The sequence below is a fragment of the Anomaloglossus baeobatrachus genome, chromosome 1 (genome assembly GCF_048569485.1).
Source record: "Anomaloglossus baeobatrachus isolate aAnoBae1 chromosome 1, aAnoBae1.hap1, whole genome shotgun sequence".
NCBI classification, from domain to species: domain Eukaryota; kingdom Metazoa; phylum Chordata; class Amphibia; order Anura; family Aromobatidae; genus Anomaloglossus; species Anomaloglossus baeobatrachus.
Genome location: NC_134353.1, coordinates 232,268,795 through 232,287,917, shown reverse-complemented (window position 1 = coordinate 232,287,917; position 19,123 = coordinate 232,268,795). Strand labels below are relative to the sequence as shown.

General features: G+C 45.7%; 1 protein-coding gene across 1 annotated transcript; it reads right to left on the bottom strand.

Moving 5' to 3' along the window:
• Positions 1–8,059: 8,059 nt before the first annotated feature.
• PCDH18 (protocadherin 18) lies at positions 8,060–14,782 on the bottom strand. The gene is made up of 4 exons (XM_075348597.1): positions 11,452–14,782; positions 10,994–11,079; positions 10,740–10,906; positions 8,060–8,974 (listed from the first exon to the last, which is right to left on the bottom strand). Exons 1-4 carry the CDS (start codon positions 13,957–13,959, stop codon positions 8,289–8,291), a joined length of 3,447 nt encoding a protein of 1,148 aa, XP_075204712.1. The 5' UTR covers positions 13,960–14,782; the 3' UTR covers positions 8,060–8,288.
• Positions 14,783–19,123: the final 4,341 nt, after the last annotated feature.

Below are 19,123 nucleotides of genomic sequence, written 5' to 3'. Positions count from 1 at the left end.
ATTTATCCCAATATCTTTTTCTTCTGAATATTCAGAGGTAGCATTAATAAGTTAAATAAGACCACCTAGGACATAATTATACGGCAGTCGAGGTGCTGAACGTTGCTTGTGACTTTATGAAAGGAAGCAGCCATACACTGCGCCATTTTTGCTTTGTTCAGCACTTAAGAAATTGTTAAAAGCCCTCCGGGTCAGACTATAACATTGTGCATTGAATATTTTCTCTGTCAAACGGTGTGACATAAGGAATAAATAACAGTCTGATCACATGTCATGGTCTGGATCTAATATATGCATCACATCAATGGACAGATGATTTAACATAGTAGGCAATTTCGCTGCTGCCAGCCTCCCCACAAATCACCATATGTTACTCTATAGAATGGAGATTTGGTGTGTGGCATCCATACAAATATCCTTCAAACCTCTTAAGATTACCTCCATCCAGACATGCCAACACTGAGGGCGCAATGACCACAATATGACTGCGGTAGCCAAGAAGATGCTACAGTTCATTACAGAGACAATGCTATACATGACAGCCATTTACTTCTATGAATTCACAGCGAGCATCATCTACCGTCCTCAAAAATAAAGAAAGATTGCCTTATGGACAGAAGTGTTGAAATATTTCCTTTTGTCAAATGGAACAATGTTTGCTAAAATAAATGACATAAAGCATGTCTATTCTCCTGACAAGGAGTACATCACAAAAGTCAGTGCACCCTCACTCCTCAATATTTTATGATATCTTTTCATGGGACAACACTGACGATGACACTGTAATACAATGTAAAGTAGTCCATGTACAGCTTGTATAAAAGGGTAAACTTGGTGTACCCTCTAAATAACTGAACATACAGCCATTAATGGCTAAACCATTGGCAACAAAAGTGTGTACCCCCCTAAGTGAAAATGGCAACATTAGGCCCAATAAGCAATTTTCCCTCCCCGGTGTCATGTGACTCATTAGTGTTACAAGGTCTAAGGTGTGAATGAGGAGAAGGTGAGTTAAATTTGGTGCTATCGCTCACACTCCTTCATACTGGTCACTGGAATTTCAACATGACACCTTATGGCAAAGAATTCTCTGAGAATCTGAAGAAATGTTGCTCTACATAAAGATGGCCTAGGCTATAAGAAGATTGTCAACACCCTGAAACTGAGCTGTAGCATGGTGGCCAAGACTATACAGTGGTTTAGCAAGACAGGTTCCACTCAGATCAGGCTTTGCCAGGGTCGACCAAAGAAGTTGAGTGCATGTGCTCCACATCATATCCAGAGTTTGTACTTTCAAAATAGATGTATGAGTGCTGCCAGCAAGGCTGCAGAGAATACAGGAGTGGGGGATCAGCGTGTCAGTGCTCAGACCATACGCCGCACACTGCATCAAATTGGTCTCCATGGCTGTCATCCCAGAAGGAAGCCTCTTGTTATGATGATGCACAAAAAGCCCACAAACAGTTTGATGAAGACAAACAGATTAAAGTCATGGATTACTGGAACCAAGTCCTGTGGTCTGATGAGACCAGTATAAACCTATGGGTAAGGAAACACCTCCAGTAAAACGGAGTGATTAAAAGGCAAATAAAAAAATTACATTCCACTCGGATCCATGGTACTCTATGGGGTCACTCCCATGAGCGATTTTTTTCTCAACGCCAATCAGACCGAGAAAACAATCGCCTCATGCTGTGGGTGGAATACAATTCATTTTCACTTGCACCCATGCAAGTCTATCTGTGCGAGAGAAACATCGCTCTGCACTCGCATCCCACCGAAGTGCAATGCGATAATCGCATCAGCTGATAATGGATGAAATAGGAAGATTAGTTCCTCCCTCTCCTCCGCAGCTGTGCTCAGATCATAGGATCATATCACAGTATAAAGACACTCAGCTTAAACTCACAGCAGAGCGGAAGCTGAGGGTTATTAGCATAACGCATTGGATACTCTCGTATCGGTTGCCAAATGCCCATGTGTCCTTAGCCTATTTAGTTCAGTTGGTGTCAAGTGTGTGTGGCGGCAACCAGGTAAGAAGTAAAAAGACAAGTGTGTTTTGCCTACAGTCAAGCCTGGTGGTGCTGGGAGTGTCATGTTTTGTGGCTATATGAGTGCTGCTGGTGGTGGGGAGCTACAGCTCATTTAGGGAACCATGAATTTCAAGCATGTCTTCAGACCTAAACCCTATTGAGCATATGTTGGGCATGTTCAAATGAAAGGTGGAGGAGCGCAAAGTCTCTAACATCCATCAACTCTCTGATATCGTCATGGAGGAGGGAAGAGGATTCTAGTGGCTCCTGTGAAGCTCTAGTGAACTCCTTGCCCAAGAGAGTTAAGACAGTGCTGGAAAATAATGGTGGCCACTCAAAATATTGACACTTTGGGCACAATTTGGTCATTTTCCTTAGGTGTGTACTCACGTTTGTTGTCAGTGTTTTTTTTCATTAATGGCTGTATGTTGCGTTATTTAGAGGGCACATCAAATTTAGCTGTACATTAACCTCTTTACATTGTTTCACAGTATCATATCTTCACTGTTGTCCCATGAAAAGATATGATAAAATATTTTCAAAAATGTGAGGTTTTTTTTTTTACAGAACCACAGTTGAAACCAGAAGTTTACATACACTATCCAAAGAGATACATATGCAATTGCAACAGTGGCGGACATGCTTTGGATTTTCAATCTGGATTTTAAGGTGAAAAACGTTATCCTGTCATTCAAAATTGTCCTGAAGAAGGGGACTGAGACCCTTCAAACACGTAGACCTGTATATGCTTTTTGAATAAAGGACATGGAATTAAAAAGCATCTGCTTCTTGAATGGAGATAAGCGCAGCATGAGACCCGTCCTTCTACACTAACATTGAATCTAATCCTGCGGGGCTGCGGCTATTCACCCTACCACTACGTCTTTGGCCTCTTTCACACGTCCGTGAAAATCATGCACATTTTTCACGGACGTGTCAAAGGTGCGTATTGCCCTCCGTGAGCCATGTTTATGGCACACGTATTTTCGCTGTGTGTTATCCGTGATAACACACGGAGAACGGGAACTTTCTACTCACCCATTCCTGGCTTCGCTGTCCGTGGAGCTGATTTTCGATCTCCGGTCCTGCCGACTCCCTGCTGCTGCTGCTTCCGGCTGCAGTGAAGTGAATATGCAATGAGCAGAATGAGCGGCGGTCGCAAGCAAGTGACAGCAGCGGCTAGGACAGCAGGGCTGGAGGTGAGTAAAGTTTTTTTTTTTTTTCTCGCAGACGCATGTGTTTTCTCCGGTGCGTGTCACACGGAACACCTCCATGTGGTTCATTTGCTTTCCGTGTGACCCATTTGCATTCCGTGTGACACCCATGATGCCATTGAAAAACGAACATGTCTACGTGTGGAGCACACGGGCACATGTATGGTCCACACGGTGACACGGTCCATGGCATAATATGCATGTGAGTGCAGACCCATTGATTTTAATGGGTCTACGTGTGCCCGTGTCTCCGGTACGTGAGGAAACTGACCAAACATGTAGCGGAGACAGGGACGTGTGAAGGAGGCCTTTATAGGAGTTGTGACTAAAGGTACCATCACACTAAGCGACGCTCCAGCGATCCCACCAGCAACCTGACCTGGCAGGGATCACTGGAGTGTCGCTACACGGGTTGCTGGTGAGCTGTCAAACAGGCAGATCTCACCAGCAACCAGTGACCAGCTGCCAGCCAGCAGCGACGCGTGGAAGTGATGCTGCGCTTGGTAACTAAGGTAAATATCGGGTAACCAACCTGATATTTACCTTGGCTACAGCGCACACCGCTTAGTGCTGGCTCCCTTCACTCCTAGCCAGTGAACACATCGGGTTAATTACTCGATGTGTAGTCTGGCTATGTGTGCAGGGAGCAGGGAGCCGGCACTGACAGCGTGAGAGCGGCGGACGCTGGTAACGAAGGTAAATATCGGGTAACCAAGGAAAGGGCTTCTTGGTTACCCGATATTTACCTTTGTTATCAGCGTCCGCAGAAGCCGGCTCCTGCTCACTGCACATTCAGTTGTTGCTCTCTCACTGTCACACACAGCGATGTGTGCTTCACAGCGGGACAGCAACAACTAAAAAATGGTCCAGGACATTCAGCAACAACCAACGACCTCACAGCAGGGGCCAGGTTGTTGCTGGATGTCACACACAGCAACATCGCTAGCAACATCGCTGCTACGTCACAAAAGTCGTGCCTCAGCAGCGATATTGCTAGCGATGTTGCTTAGTGAGATGTGGCCTTTACACAACCCTTATAGGTGAGTGCAATCATTTTTCTTATCTACTGTTATACCAGATAAGACCCTATTGCACTTTTTCTCCACAGTCTCCCCATCCCACTGATAAACTGCAGATAAAAGTGGTGAGGTGGCAGCCTCCAAGACAAAAAATGCTACATGTAAAAAAAAAGAAAAAAAAGAAAAAAATATGTAAAATAAAATATATTTTTAGAGTCAAATTGTTATTGCACTGTAACGTTGTGCGGGGTGGGAGTCGTGGACGAGGTAATTGCCTGCTGCACCCCGGCACGCTACATGAAGATGGAGGTCCTGGCTGGGTGTGTGGTGCTGCACTCTGGAGGTGATACGCTTTGGCAGGCCGCATGTTGACGATGGTTTTGGCCAGCCAGGACCAGATGGTGCACAGTTCATTAAGGAAGAACACAAGATCATAAAAAACATAGTTTTACTGAACATAAACTTTGCTTCCTCTCTCCAGGACACCCATGTCATGTGGCTCTGCTGCTCTTCACACCTGAGGTCTGCTTCTGTCACAGGCTGGGCCCTAACTAACATTCCCACAGAAACCACTTCTCTCCCTCAGCAGTAGCTCCTCCCCTATAGGCTGATGCCAACTATCAACTGTCTGTTGCCGGGCAGATTTAACCTTTCACCTGCACCTATAACACTTATATACCTTATTAAGCATCCTACATTATACACTATTCAACATTACACCTTATACCAATACACATACATTATATCATCAATACTGCTACACCTCTACATAGGAACATTCTCAACTCCGCTCCATCTTATACATTACAATACCTTATGCTATACATTCCTACATAATATTACTCCATATCTTATATATATATATATATATATATATATATATATATATATATATATATACTGTACATATATATCATCTCGCAAAACACATTTGGCATCTTCAGGTGTAGGAACTCAACCACAAGCTACAATCTTACAGCAGCAAAGGGGAGATGGGACATTTCTCTCTCTCTTTTTATCTAAAAAGGTTGTCATGAGGATGTGTGGCTCTAAGATTGGTCAATAATTCTTCTTAAAGGGCTTGTCCAGTACTTCAGAGTGATGATGACATACTCTTAGGATAGCTTATCAATTTATCATTGGTGGTGTCTGCCATCCAGAAGCAGAAGTAAATAGCATTGAAGCAGAACAGCACATACACCATGTCACAGCTGCCCTCGTTGCATACTAGCTCCTATTCTCTTTAAAGTGAACCTGTCAGGTCTAATATGCACCCAGAACCATGAGCAGTTCTGGGTGCATATTGCTTATCCCTGCTTAATGGTCCCTGTATACACTAGCATAGATAAACAGATTTTTAGAAAAAGTATTTGTAAAGATTTTTTACCGTATGCTAATGAGCGAGGGGACTAGTCCCCTGAGCATTAGTTCCCCTGACTAATCGCCCGTGTTAGCATGTTAGTACTCCCCTGTGGGCCTCTGTGGGCTTGCTATCATGCTAATGAATGCGCAGCATCATAAGATGAACTCACTCACCTCTCTGCTGCCATCGCCGCCCGACGCTGGATTTCGGCTCAGTGCGCATGACCCCGTAGATTCGGTCATGCGCACTACTTCAGTTTGAAGCTAGGACGCGTACACCCGGCTTCATAGTGCGCAGGACCCAAACTCCGAAATCCAGCGTCAGGCAGCGATGGCAGCGGAGAGGTGAGTGAGATCAGGCTCTGACGCTGCACATTCATTATAATGTTAGTATACGCACAGGGGCGTACTAACATACTAATGGAGCCGACAAGCCAGGGAACTAACGCTCAGGGGACTAGTCCCTACGCTCATTAGCATACGATAAATGATCTTTAGAAATCCTTTTTCTAAAGATCCCTTTATGTATTCTAGTGTATACAGGGACACTTAGGCAGGGATTAGCAATATGCACCCAGAACTGCTCGTGGTTCTGGGTGCATATTGCACCTGACAGGTTGCCTTTAATAGTAGACAGTCTGTATTACCTAGAAAAGTCTCTAAACCATTCTCAGAGCTGTGCTGTTCTGCTCCGTACACTGGTAACATCCGTTGATGCCATAGCTAATAACAGCTGAGTGGTAGACTTACTGGCTAAGATAAAAGTACTGGACTGACCCAAAAATCTATTTTTTAGCTTTTACATAAAAAATAAACATGTTGCTTATTTCCTATTTTTTTTTTTCAAACAGTAACATCTATGCGGAATGGATGGCCCAACAAGTGTAACACATCATCAGTTACATCAGGTATGCTATCTCAGTGTAGAATGGATGAGTTTAGTTATGGTTCAACTGCTGAAGAAACGTATTCCCATTTATCTGAATGGAGGTTGTGGAAAACAATGTGAGGAAACAACCACAATCACATAAATGAAAAATAAAATGAAATTATCCAAATTTAGCAAATTTGACACATAGGAATTGACCGTGATTATCTTAACACAAGAGGAACTAAATTGCATCAGGCTTTAAAAGACATTAAGACAACTTTAAAGCCAGTTAAAGGGAATCTGTCACCAGGTTTTTGACACCTAATTTGACAGCAGCATAATGTAGGGGCTGAGATCCTGATTCCAGCGATGTGTCCCATACTGGGCTGCTTAGTATAGTTTTGATAAAATGACTGGTTAATCAGCAGTAGATTATCATTATAGGACTACTTGGTGTGCTGCCAGATAATTCAGCATATTCATAAGCTATGTATAACTGCTATATCTGCAGCAGAGAAAACATTGATTTTATCAAAATGACAGCAAACAGCTCAGTAAGTGACACATCGATGGAATCAGGGTCTCTGTCTCTACATTATGGTGCTCTCAAATGGGGAGAAAAGCCTGGTGACAGATTCCCTTTAAAGGGAACCTGTCATATTAAAAAAAAATGCCATTATGGGATTAATCTGTTGGTTAATAGCGTTCTGACACTGCCCAGCATCCGCACTGAGAGTCACGCTTTATTCCTCCTGGCAGCTTCTGGCTTTCAGTCATGTGGGTGGTGCCGGTCTCTGGAACGGTGCCCAAGCACTGTCTGACAGCCGACTCTGTCCTGATGTCATGCTGACCTGGCTATTAGACAGTGCCGGGGGCGTGAGTACAATCACCGCTTGCTATGTACTGAGCGGTGAATGAAGCCGCACTGATGCCACCCCTATGACTGAAAGCCTGAGGCTGATGGGAGGAACACAGCTTATTTCCTCTCCTGGTTCTGGGTTTCTCAGGCAACTTCAGAAGATTAATAGATTTATGGCATTTTCTTAGCCTGACAGGTTCGCTCTAAGTTTTGTGGGAGGTTTTCTGGCCATACAATAAGAATATTCATAGACATCAATACTACAACATCAAAAAGTCCGGCACTAACAGCAAATCCTAACATTCTCCTATGATTTGGACGGTCCATTTAGCATAAGTAAGAATATGCTATTAGATATAGTGTATAATTGGATATGGACATTTACTTACAGATATGTATACTACTCACTACTCATAAATAGAAAAATAAGATAGGATGAAGATAAATAGTGACAATTCTTTTTTTATTATTATTATTTTTAACCGTAATAATAAAACAAGTGGAAATCATTTCTACAAGAGTGAGTTGAATATATAAAAGTATTACTTGACGGGGGGTTTGCATATTTAGGTTGTAAATCCTCAGGACGTCGACACAAAACACAGTGACCTGCTGCAGAACAGGAATCCACAACCTGTTTGATTGTTTCGTAAAAAGAACAGTCCAAAAAGGTTTCATGCAGTAAAACATGCCATACAAAATACAAAAATAAAACTTCTTTATTTTTAAATTACACATAAATATAAGATACAAATGTATTTTTAAAATACAGATAGCAATAGTCACACTAGTTTTGTGTACATATGAAAATACAGCATTTGAATATTTAACATACACAGACACATTTTTATAAATGCAACCGAATGTCAGTAAGTGTTGTTGATTGTTCCGGAACTCCATAAATATGGAAAAAGTAAGATGTCAAGTAACCTAACTTTGCCTCACGTCTTGAAGCAGTTTATTAATTTCAGCCACAAGTTCACTGGCATCCATAAGTTCATGTTTACCATCATTAAGATGATTAAGAACATTATCAAAGTCATCTTCTTCATAGTTCTCTGGGATTTCCTCCATGGCTGGCAACCACTTCGAAGATGGTTGTGCACTAGAATGGATTCCTACAGAAGGTCCACCAACATTGTTGGGATTTTGAAAATGTGTGTTTGCTGCCCATGCAGCCACCCCTTGGGGGTAACTTACTGTCTTAGTAGACACTTGGCCTTTCCGTCTTTCTAAAGAGTTTGAGCGATCAACTTCACTGCATTCACTGTAGCTGTCCATGGATGGAGGCAGTAGACGTTGAAAGACACTGCTCATTTCAGTGAGGAGCGAAGACGTACAGGCTTCAGCCTCCTCATCCTGAGACTCCTTGCCAAATGTAGAAAAACTTTTTTTCTTTTCGTTCTGATCAATAGGAAGCACGTCATCCTCAAGAAGAGGAGTCTGTTGTTGTGTCTGTTGCTGGATTTGTTGCTGGGTCTGTTGGAGAGATTGGACTTCGTCACCAGGGATGAACATATTATTCCTGTAGTCTGCAGACGGTGAGGGAAGAGGTGGCATCCAACACTGATCTGAGTGCCCTAGAACCCGGCATTCTTCTGTGCAGTATCTCATAACTGTAGGAAAGGAGAAAAGAAACCTTAATCGATGATGCACATCACACAATCACGATGATAAGTGTTTAGATTGGCCTTAGAGACCCTATAAATAGCCACTGTATGTCCTCCATAGCGAAGCTCTCATTAGAAGCCATTTCTTATTCCCGGAAACAGATTTTACATAAGCTATGCCATGAATCACTTTCCATATTCTTATAAATGGCTATCATAAATTCATCTCTGTCCTGACAGGACCTGTTACGATACCATAAAAAAGGAAATATATTTTTGCCTCACAGTCCAAAATTCATTATACCATTTCCTACAAGCCATCTGATCTTTTATATCAGTCAGCATTAAAGCCCAGCTGCCCATAACACATTTACAGTGGAAGCCTCGGTGCACGGAGAAGACGAGAGGGCGATGTTTCAGCCAGCAAGGGGTTAATTTCAGTCAATGAGTAATTGGTGCTATTTATTGGGGATAGAAAAAGAAAATCCAAACCCAGGTGTATTTAGATGAAACTAACAGACACCCTGGTCAAATTACTAAAGCAGTGCATTGGGAAGGATGAAAAGGCAAGAGGAAACAATACAAGGGGACAGATGGCCTGGCTGGAATACAGCATACGACCACATTGAGCATAGGTTCCATCTGCGGGACCCTTACAACTGAGGACAGCAGGGGCTGGGGGCTGTTCGGAGGGAGTGCTGTCACTATCTGGGGGGAGGGCCTCGAAGTCATTGTTCTTCCAAAAAACCCTTTGCACTTAGCTGACATTTTTAAATAGATTAGTAAACACCCCTCCATAATACCTAACTTGTGTGGTGCTACACTAGCTGCTGTTCGCCTAATAAAAGAGCATTGTTTAGGACATAAACAAAATGGGAGCTGTAAAATCAGAATTGTGCCTGTGCGGGGTGACCTTGGGAGGGCACGGTGCTGCTGATGGTGAGCATTCAGCAAAATCATCTGTACATGCTCCACCAAGAAAGGCTTTCTGTAATCACACGACTCTCGAGGTCTGGCCAAAGCCACAATTCCGACAATTGGAGCCTTTGCTTAATAGGACTGATTTGTGAACAACTCTGGATTGTTCGCACACATGGAAATACTTAGACACTAACACATCATATGATCTTTCCTCTATTACATTGGTGCTGTGCTTAGATAACATGACGGAGCTACCATAGACAGATCCTTTATATAATATGCAGCCTGAACTCCTGCCGGAGATGAACCAGCACGTTACACAAGGTCTGTAATACTCAGTATCATCACATTAACGCGGCTAATTAAATATCCCATCATGTCAGCCTCACAACGTTATATCCTGACCACATCACATCTACTTTAACTCCTACATGACTGATTTGGGGAGAGAGGAGGTCACAAGAATGTTTGAAGGACATTTAGGTTTGCAGTTCTGCTTATATGAAAGGTAAAGACACAGTGGATAATAGGATTGAATATTTTTATGTGTTCCTTTTTTTATATTTTCCCTATATACTAACACTGAGATAACTTTCCTCTCTGGCCGAACCTTTTAGCATAAATTCACATGAGAGTAAATCTGCTGCTTAGCTAAAACTGCTCTTGCTTTGGGCAAAATGCTCAATATTGTGGCTGTCGCATCTATATCAGCTGGGCTTTGTAGCTATAAGCAGGCAGCATAAAGTGGAGAATTTAAAGGTTCCTGTATATTTTATGTGTTTCTGTTACCTTCTGTATCAACCAGAACTGCAAACGAGTAAGATAGGAGACATCACCAAGCCTACTGTACCTGGAGGAATTCTGTGGCCTTCAGACAGGAAAAGTTCACTGAATCCTTCACCCAGAAGTCTGTCAATTGGAGAATCTCGGCCCAGGTCATAATCACTGTCTCCAGCTTCACTATCCCCTCGACCACTGTCTTTCAGACTAAATTTATCCATGTCTTGAAGGGCATACCTGCAGAACAGAACACATAATTAGCATTTTATGAAACCAATGTAGGTGGGAAGTTTGAGGAAAACAAAGGATTGGTTAATATCTCACCTGTAGCTTCTCGAATACTTGTTTCCTCGAAAGCTTGGTCTCGGCTGGTACTGTCCCTGGTGAAGCATGGAGAGCAGTTGGGATACCTGCCAACAGACATGAAAAAAACATTATTACAGTCTATTAGGTGGTAATACAATAGGCAGATTAAGTAGTAAATCTCTTGGTTTAGACAATAGAGGAACAAAAGGTCCTGCTGTAGTTTGGCCTCCCAGTAAGAGGAAAGTTCAATAGTCTGCGAATCTAAAAAAAGTTGGAAATAAAATTCCAACTATCAATTACTTGTGAAGAATAATCAAAAATTAAGAGGTTGAAGGGGTAGATCTCTTGGTTTTTGATTATTCTTCACAAGTAATTGATAGTTGAAATTTTATTAGATTCAGAGACTAGACTCAAAGGAGAAAGAGAGAGAATATAGGATCATATTCAGATTGTGACAATATAAGTGGTCCATTTACCTCCACAGCAGGCGTAGCATGGGTCAATTCCAGAGAGAAGGTATCAGGCACGTGATTAGATGAAATCGTCATTAGGCTGTTGAGTGACTGGCGACTATGGTGACTTTGTCTACTGCTCATCTGGCCACGTTCCAACGTAGGAGATGGTGATGGGGAAGACCTGTGATGGGATCTGATAGGAAGGGTCCCGTTCATAGTAGGCACTAATGTAATGTCCCCTTTGTGAATTTGTCTTGAAGGCCTCTTTGGATGATGCTGGTACGTTGACTCTGCCACCCTGCAGTTGTAAGATCTGTTGTCCTTTTTTTCTCTATTACACCTTGTTGCAAAAATAACCATGATGATTAAAAGAGCCACACAAATAGCTCCCAAGGAAATAATAATAATCATAGACACATCCTTCGAGGCCTTGTTAACATAAGTGGCCTCTGTACTGCCAGCAGCATCAGAGGTTTCAAGGATATGACATTTGAGAAGTGCTTTAGTAGAACGTGGAGGAGTCCCTTTGTCGTGGACTAAAACTGAAAGGTCCCATTCCTGGATAGGGAAAGTCTCCATGCTCATATTGGTGTAAATTTCACAGGATTTGGGATCAATAAGGAAAACATCATATTCATTCCCTGCAATGATCGAACAAGTAAGTTCAGAGTTCAGACCAGAGTCTCTGTCCATAGCCTTAATTTTGGTAATTAAGAAACCACTTTCCGCATCCCTGGGGACTGAAATCTTTGCAGTGTTATTGTGAAGAGCAGGCTCCATAATGACTGGAGTGTTATCATTTTCATCAATAACTGTGAGAACCACTGTGGCATTTGTGACTAACTGTGGAACTCCACTGTCCCTGGCCTGCACGGTGAAGACAATCTGATTGACTTCTTCATGGTCAAACGCCCTTAATGCATATATGGCACCATTGGAAGGGTCAATAGTCACATAAGTTGTAATAGAGCTGCCTTGAATATAGCTTTCAGGAATAATGTATGTTACTTGACCATTTTCAGCTTGATCTGGATCAGTTGCCCTTACAGATGTTATATGTGCACCAGGTAAATTGTTTTCCACAATAACAACCTCATATCTGTTGGTCTGGAACCGTGGTGGGTTGTCATTCTCATCACTTATCTGCACTGCAAAGTGCTTGACTGTGGAGAGACTTGGTAGCCCCCTGTCCTCAGCTATTACCGTCAAGCTATACTCAGACCTCTTTTCTCTATCAAGGGAGGCATTGGTCAATATTAAATAATTGTTTTCATACGTTTTCTGTAGCTTGAATTGTCCATGTCCATGGAGTTTACAAATGATTTCTCCATTCAGTCCTGAATCTTTATCTTGTACTCTTACCAAGGCCACAAAGGTATCCAGAGGAGCACTTTCTGAGATATAGGCAATCTCTTTACCTGAAGACATCAGGTTGATGTTGATCTCCGGTTTATTATCATTCACATCAATAACATTTATAATAATCTTGCAGTGTCCCGGGATGGAATTGGGTCCCATATCCTGGGCCTGAACATCAATCTCGTAGGATTTTGTAGTCTCATAGTCCACCTGCTTTATTAGCGTCAGCTGACCTTTCTCAGGATCCATTCGGAAAGTTTCAGAAATTTTGGGGGAAACATTGCTGTTAAATGAGTACACCACCTTTCCATTAGCCCCCTCGTCGGGATCTGTAGCGTTGAGGTCTATTAGTAAAGTGCCAACTGGTGCATTCTCCGGGAGCCTGATGACATATGACTTCTTTTCAAAGACTGGGCTGTTGTCATTGGAATCAGAAATGGTGATCTTGAGGATGGCTGAGCCATATCTCTGAGGGACCCCCATGTCAGAGGCAGTGAGCTGGAGCTCATAGCTGGACTGATGTTCCCTGTCCAGCTCTCTGACTACAATAAGTTCTGCATATTTGGCGCCATCAGTCCTAGTCTTTACCTCGATCTTAAAATACTCATTTTCCGATAGGGAATAGGTGTGAAGGGAATTTTCTCCGACATCAGGGTCAAAGGCGCTGTCCAGGGGGATCCTGGTGCCCACAGCTGCACTCTCAGAGATCTCTATAGGGATGAGGGACCTGGAGAAATGGGGGGCATTATCATTGATGTCCAGCACCTCCACCTCCACATGGAAGAGCTGCAGATGCTGGGTGGGCAGAGTGATCACATCAAACTCTATGGAGCAATTTAAGTTCTTCTGGCACAGCTGCTCCCGGTCGATCTTAGTCCCGATACTAATCTCCCCGTTATCCTCCTTGACTATGAGTAGAGGGGTCTTCCCCTGCTGCATGGCTTTGAACCGCACCAGGGAAGGGTTAGGTAACTTGGCCAGCACATCGGCCACGTCCTCCGCCAGCCTGGCCACCACCGACCCCACCATCTGCTCCTCGTATATACTGTACTTTAGATTCTTCCCCATCACATATGGCTGCATGATGATGACCATACACAATGCACACAATAACACACAGTTCATTTTCCTACCGATCCACGGGCTCCTCGGGTCCCAGCAGCGATCCATCCCAAGGAGTTAAAAGATCGGAGCTCCAACTTGTGTAAATGCAGAGTCCATGAGCATCGAAGGCAAGAAGGGTGAGCTCCGGCCGCCGGGACCGAGGCTACACGACCATGGGCAGCATACAAAGTTTGGCCAGAAAGCCGGCGATGTGCAGAGCCCGATGTGCAGAGCTCCGATCTGCAGAGCTAGGATGTGCAGAGCTCCGATCTGCAGAGCTAGGATGTGCAGAGCTGTGAAGTGCAGAGCCCGATGTGCAGAGCTGTGAAGTTCAGAGCTGTGATGTGCAGAGCGCGATGTGTAAAACTGGGCTCTGCAGAGCTGGGATCCAGAGATGAGATCTGCAGAGCTGCGATCTGCACAGCTGGGATGTGCAGAGCTGGGTTGTGCAGAGCTGAGATGTGCAGAGCTGGGATGTGCAGAGTTAGGGTCCTCAGAGCTGTGATGTGCAGAGTTGGGGTCCTCAGAGCTGTGGAGTGCAGAGTTAGGGTCCTCGGAGCTGTGGAGTGCAGAGTTGGGGTCCTCGGAGCTGTGGAGTGCAGAGTGGGGGTCTGCAGAGCTGGGATCCAGAGCTGGGGTCTGCAGCGGCTCCAGCACTGCCCGCATCACATCAGGATTGCACACACGTCCAGCATTGTATCCCGGATTGCAGGGTCTGGAGTCTGCAGCCGCTTCCCCCCGAGCTCCTCGTCCTCGCTCTGCAGCAGACTAAACACCCGTGATTGCTGACTCCAGACTAAAATCTGTATAACTTCACTTCAGGTCAGACAAAGCTCCTGCTCTGCATGTGCTCCATCCCTTCCAGCCAATCAGCTGGTCTCCAAATCAGAGGACAGTGAAGTCACATTAGTAGCAGGAGAATGTGCTGGGGGAGGCGAGGAATAAGGGGCTCCTCCTCCGCACTCCGCCGAGCGTGCCGTAACAAAGAAGGGACAAATTGCTGCTGGAGGAAAACTTTACATCCCAGGCTTTGGATGGGTCATATGGAGCACAGGCGGCAAGATTACATAGGAGAATTGGATGAGGGTCCTCCAGTGCTGGGGGTGTAGAGGAGTCCTGCAGTGCTGGGGGTGTAGAGGAGTCCTCCAGTGCTGGGGGTGTAGAGGGGTCCTGCAGTGCTGGGGGTGTAGAGGAGTCCTCCAGTGCTGGGGGTATAGAGGAGTCCTCCAGTGCTGGGGGTATAGAGGAGTCCTCCAGTGCTGGGGGTATAGAGGAGTCATCCAGTGCTGGGGGTTTAGAGGGGTCCTCCAGTGCTGGGGGTATAGAGGAGTCATCCAGTGCTGGGGGTATAGAGGAGTCATCCAGTGCTGGGGGTATAGAGGAGTCATCCAGTGCTGGGGGTATAGAGGAGTCCTCCAGTGCTGGGGGTGTAGAGGAGTCCTCCAGTGCTGGGGGTGTAGAGGGGTCCTGCAGTGCTGGGGGTGTAGAGGAGTCCTCCAGTGCTGGGGGTGTAGAGGAGTCCACCAGTGCTGGGGGTTTAGAGGGGTCCTCCAGTGCTGGGGGTGTAGAGGAGTCCTCCAGTGCTGGGGGTATAGAGGAGTCCTCCAGTGCTGGGGGTATAGAGGAGTCATCCAGTGCTGGGGGTATAGAGGGGTCCTCCAGTGCTGGGGGTGTAGAGGAGTCCTGCAGTGCTGGGGGTGTAGAGGAGTCCTCCAGTGCTGGGGGTGTAGAGGAGTCCTCCAGTGCTGGGGGTATAGATGGATCCTACAGTGCTGGGGGTGTAGAGGAGTCCACCAGTGCTGGGGGTATAGAGGGGTCCTCCAGTGCTGGGGGTGTAGAGGAGTCCTCCAGTGCTGGGGGTATAGAGGAGTCCTCCAGTGCTGGGGGTATAGAGGAGTCATCCAGTGCTGGGGGTATAGAGGGGTCCTCCAGTGCTAGGGGTGTAGAGGAGTCCTCCAGTGCTGGGGGTGTAGAGGAGTCCTCCAGTGCTGGGGGTATAGAGGGGTCCTCCAGTGCTGGGGGTGTAGAGGAGTCCTCCAGTGCTGGGGGTGTAGAGGAGTCCTCCAGTGCTAGGGGTGTAGAGGAGTCCTCCAGTGCTAGGGGTGTAGAGGAGTCCTCCAGTGCTGGGGGTGTAGAGGAGTCCTCCAGTGCTGGGGGTATAGAGGGGTCCTCCAGTGCTGGGGGTGTAGAGGAGTCCTCCAGTGCTGGGGGTGTAGAGGAGTCCTGCAGTGCTGGGGGTGTAGAGGAGTCCTCCAGTGCTGGGGGTATAGAGGAGTCCTCCAGTGCTGGGGGTATAGAGGGGTCCTCCAGTGCTAGGGGTGTAGAGGAGTCCTCCAGTGCTGGGGGTGTAGAGGAGTCCTCCAGTGCTGGGGGTATAGAGGGGTCCTCCAGTGCTGGGGGTGTAGAGGAGTCCTCCAGTGCTGGGGGTGTAGAGGAGTCCTCCAGTGCTGGGGGTGTAGAGGAGTCCTCCAGTGCTGGGGGTGTAGAGGAGTCCTCCAGTGTTGGGGGTGTAGAGGAGTCCTCCAGTGCTGGGGGTATAGAGGGGTCCTCCAGTGCTGGGGGTGTAGAGGAGTCCTCCAGTGCTGGGGGTGTAGAGGAGTCCTCCAGTGCTGGGGGTATAGAGGGGTCCTCCAATGCTAGGGGTATAGAGGGATCCTCCAGTGCTGGGGGTATAGAGGGGTCCTCCAGTGCTGGGGGTATAGAGGGGTCCTCCAGTGCTGGGGGTATAGAGAGGTCCTCCAGTGCTGGAGTTATAGAGGGGTCCTCCAGTGCTGGGGGTGTAGAGGGGTCCTCCAGTGCTAGGGGTGTGGAGGGGTCCTTCAGTGCTGGGGGTATAGAGGGGTCCTTCAGTGCTGGGGGTATAGAGGGGTCCTCCAGTGCTGGGGGTATAGAGGGGTCCTCCAGTGCTGGGGGTATAGAGGTGTCCTCCAGTGCTAGTGGTGTAGAGGGGTCCTCCAGTGCTACAGGTGTAGAGTAGTCCTCCAGTACTGGGGGTATAAAGGGGTCCTCCAGTGCTGGGGGTATAGAGGGGTCCTCCAGTGCTGGGGGTATAGAGGTGTCCTCCAGTGCTAGTGGTGTAGAGGGGTCCTCCAGTGCTACAGGTGTAGAGTAGTCCTCCAGTACTGGGGGTATAAAGGGGTCCTCCAGTGCTGGGGGTATAGAGGGGTCCTCCAGTGCTGGGGGTATAGAGGGGTCCTCCAGTGCTGGTGGTACAGAGGAGTCCTCCAGTGCTGGGGGTGTAAAGGAGTCCTCCAGTGCTGGGGGTATAGAGTAGTCCTCTAGTGCTGGGGGTATAGAGGGGTCCTCCAGTGCTGGGGGTGTAGAGGGGTCCTCCAGTGCTAGGGGTGTAAAGGAGTCCTCCAGTGCTGGGGGTGTAGAGGGGTCCTCCAGTGCTACAGGTGTAGAGTAGTCCTCCAGTACTGGGGGTATAAAGGGGTCCTCCAGTGCTGGGGGTATAGAGGGGTCCTCCAGTGCTGGGGGTATAGAGGTGTCCTCCAGTGCTAGTGGTGTAGAGGGGTCCTCCAGTGCTACAGGTGTAGAGTAGTCCTCCAGTACTGGGGGTATAAAGGGGTCCTCCAGTGCTGGGGGTATAGAGGGGTCCTCCAGTGCTGGGGGTATAGAGGGGTCCTCCAGTGCTGGTGGTACAGAGGAGTCCTCCAGTGCTGGGGGTGTAAAGGAGTCCTCCAGTGCTGGGGGTATAGAGTAGTCCTCTAGTGCTGGGGGTATAGAGGGGTCCTCCAGTGCTGGGGGTGTAGAGGGGTCCTCCAGTGCTAGGGGTGTAAAGGAGTCCTCCAGTGCTGGGGGTGTAGAGGAGTCCTCCAGTGCTTGGGGTATAGAGGGGTCCTCCATTGCTAGGGGTTCAGAGGGGTCCTCCAGTGCTGGGGCTATAGAGGCGTCCTCCAATGCTTGGGGTATAGAGGGGTCCTCCAATGCTTGGGGTATAGAGGGGTCCTCCAATGCTTGGGGTATAGAGGGGTCCTCCAGTGCTTGGGGTATAGAGTATCTATATCTATCCACTATCTATCTATCTATCTATCTATCTATCTATCTATCTATCTATCTATCTATCTATCTATCTATCCATTATATATCCCAGGGTTCCCCAACTCCAGTCCTCAAGGGCCGCCAACAGTGCATGTTTTCAGGATTTCCTTAGCATTGCATGGGTGTTGGAATCATCAACTGTGCAGGTGATTAAATTATCACATGTGCAATACTAAGGAAATCCTGAAAACATGCACTGTTGGCGGCCCTTGAGGACTGGAATTGGGGACCCATGAATCCATTATCTATCTATCCCTCTGTCTATCTATCTATCTATCTATCTATCTATCTATCTATCCATTATCTATCTATCTATCTATCTATCTATCTATCTATCTATCTATCCATTATCTATCTATCTATCCATTATCTATCTATCTATCCATTATCTATCTATCTATCTATCTATCTATCTATCTATCTATCTATCTATCTATCCATCTATCTATCTATCTAGCTATCCAATTATCTATCTATCTCTCTATCTATCCCTCTATCGCTCTATCTATCGATCTATCTATCCCTCTATCTATCTATCTCTCTCTCTCTATCTATCTATCCCTCTATCTATCTATCTCTCTCTCTCTCTATCTATCCATTATCTATCTATCTATCCATTATCTATCTATCTATCCATCTATCTATCTATCTAGCTATCCAATTATCTATCTATCTATCTATCTATCTATCTCTCTATCTATCCCTCTATCGCTCTATCTATCGATCTATCTATCCCTCTATCTATCTATCTCTCTCTCTCTCTATCTATCTATCCCTCTATCTATCTATCTATCTATCTATCTATCTATCTATCTATCTATCTATCTATCTATCTATCTATCTATCTATCTATCCCTCTATCTATCCATCTATCTATCTATCTATCTATCTATCTATCTATCTATCTATCTATCTATCTATCTATCTATCTCTCTCTCTATCTATCTATCCATCTATCTATCTATCTATCTATCTATCTATTTATCTATCTATCTATCTATCTATCTATCTATCTATCTATCTATCTATCTATCTATCTATCTATCTATCTATCTATCTATCTATCCATCCATCTATCTATCTATCTATCTATCTATCTATCTATCTATCTATCTATCTATCTATCTATCCATCTATCTATCTATCTATCTATCTATCTATCTATCTATCTATCTACCTACCTATC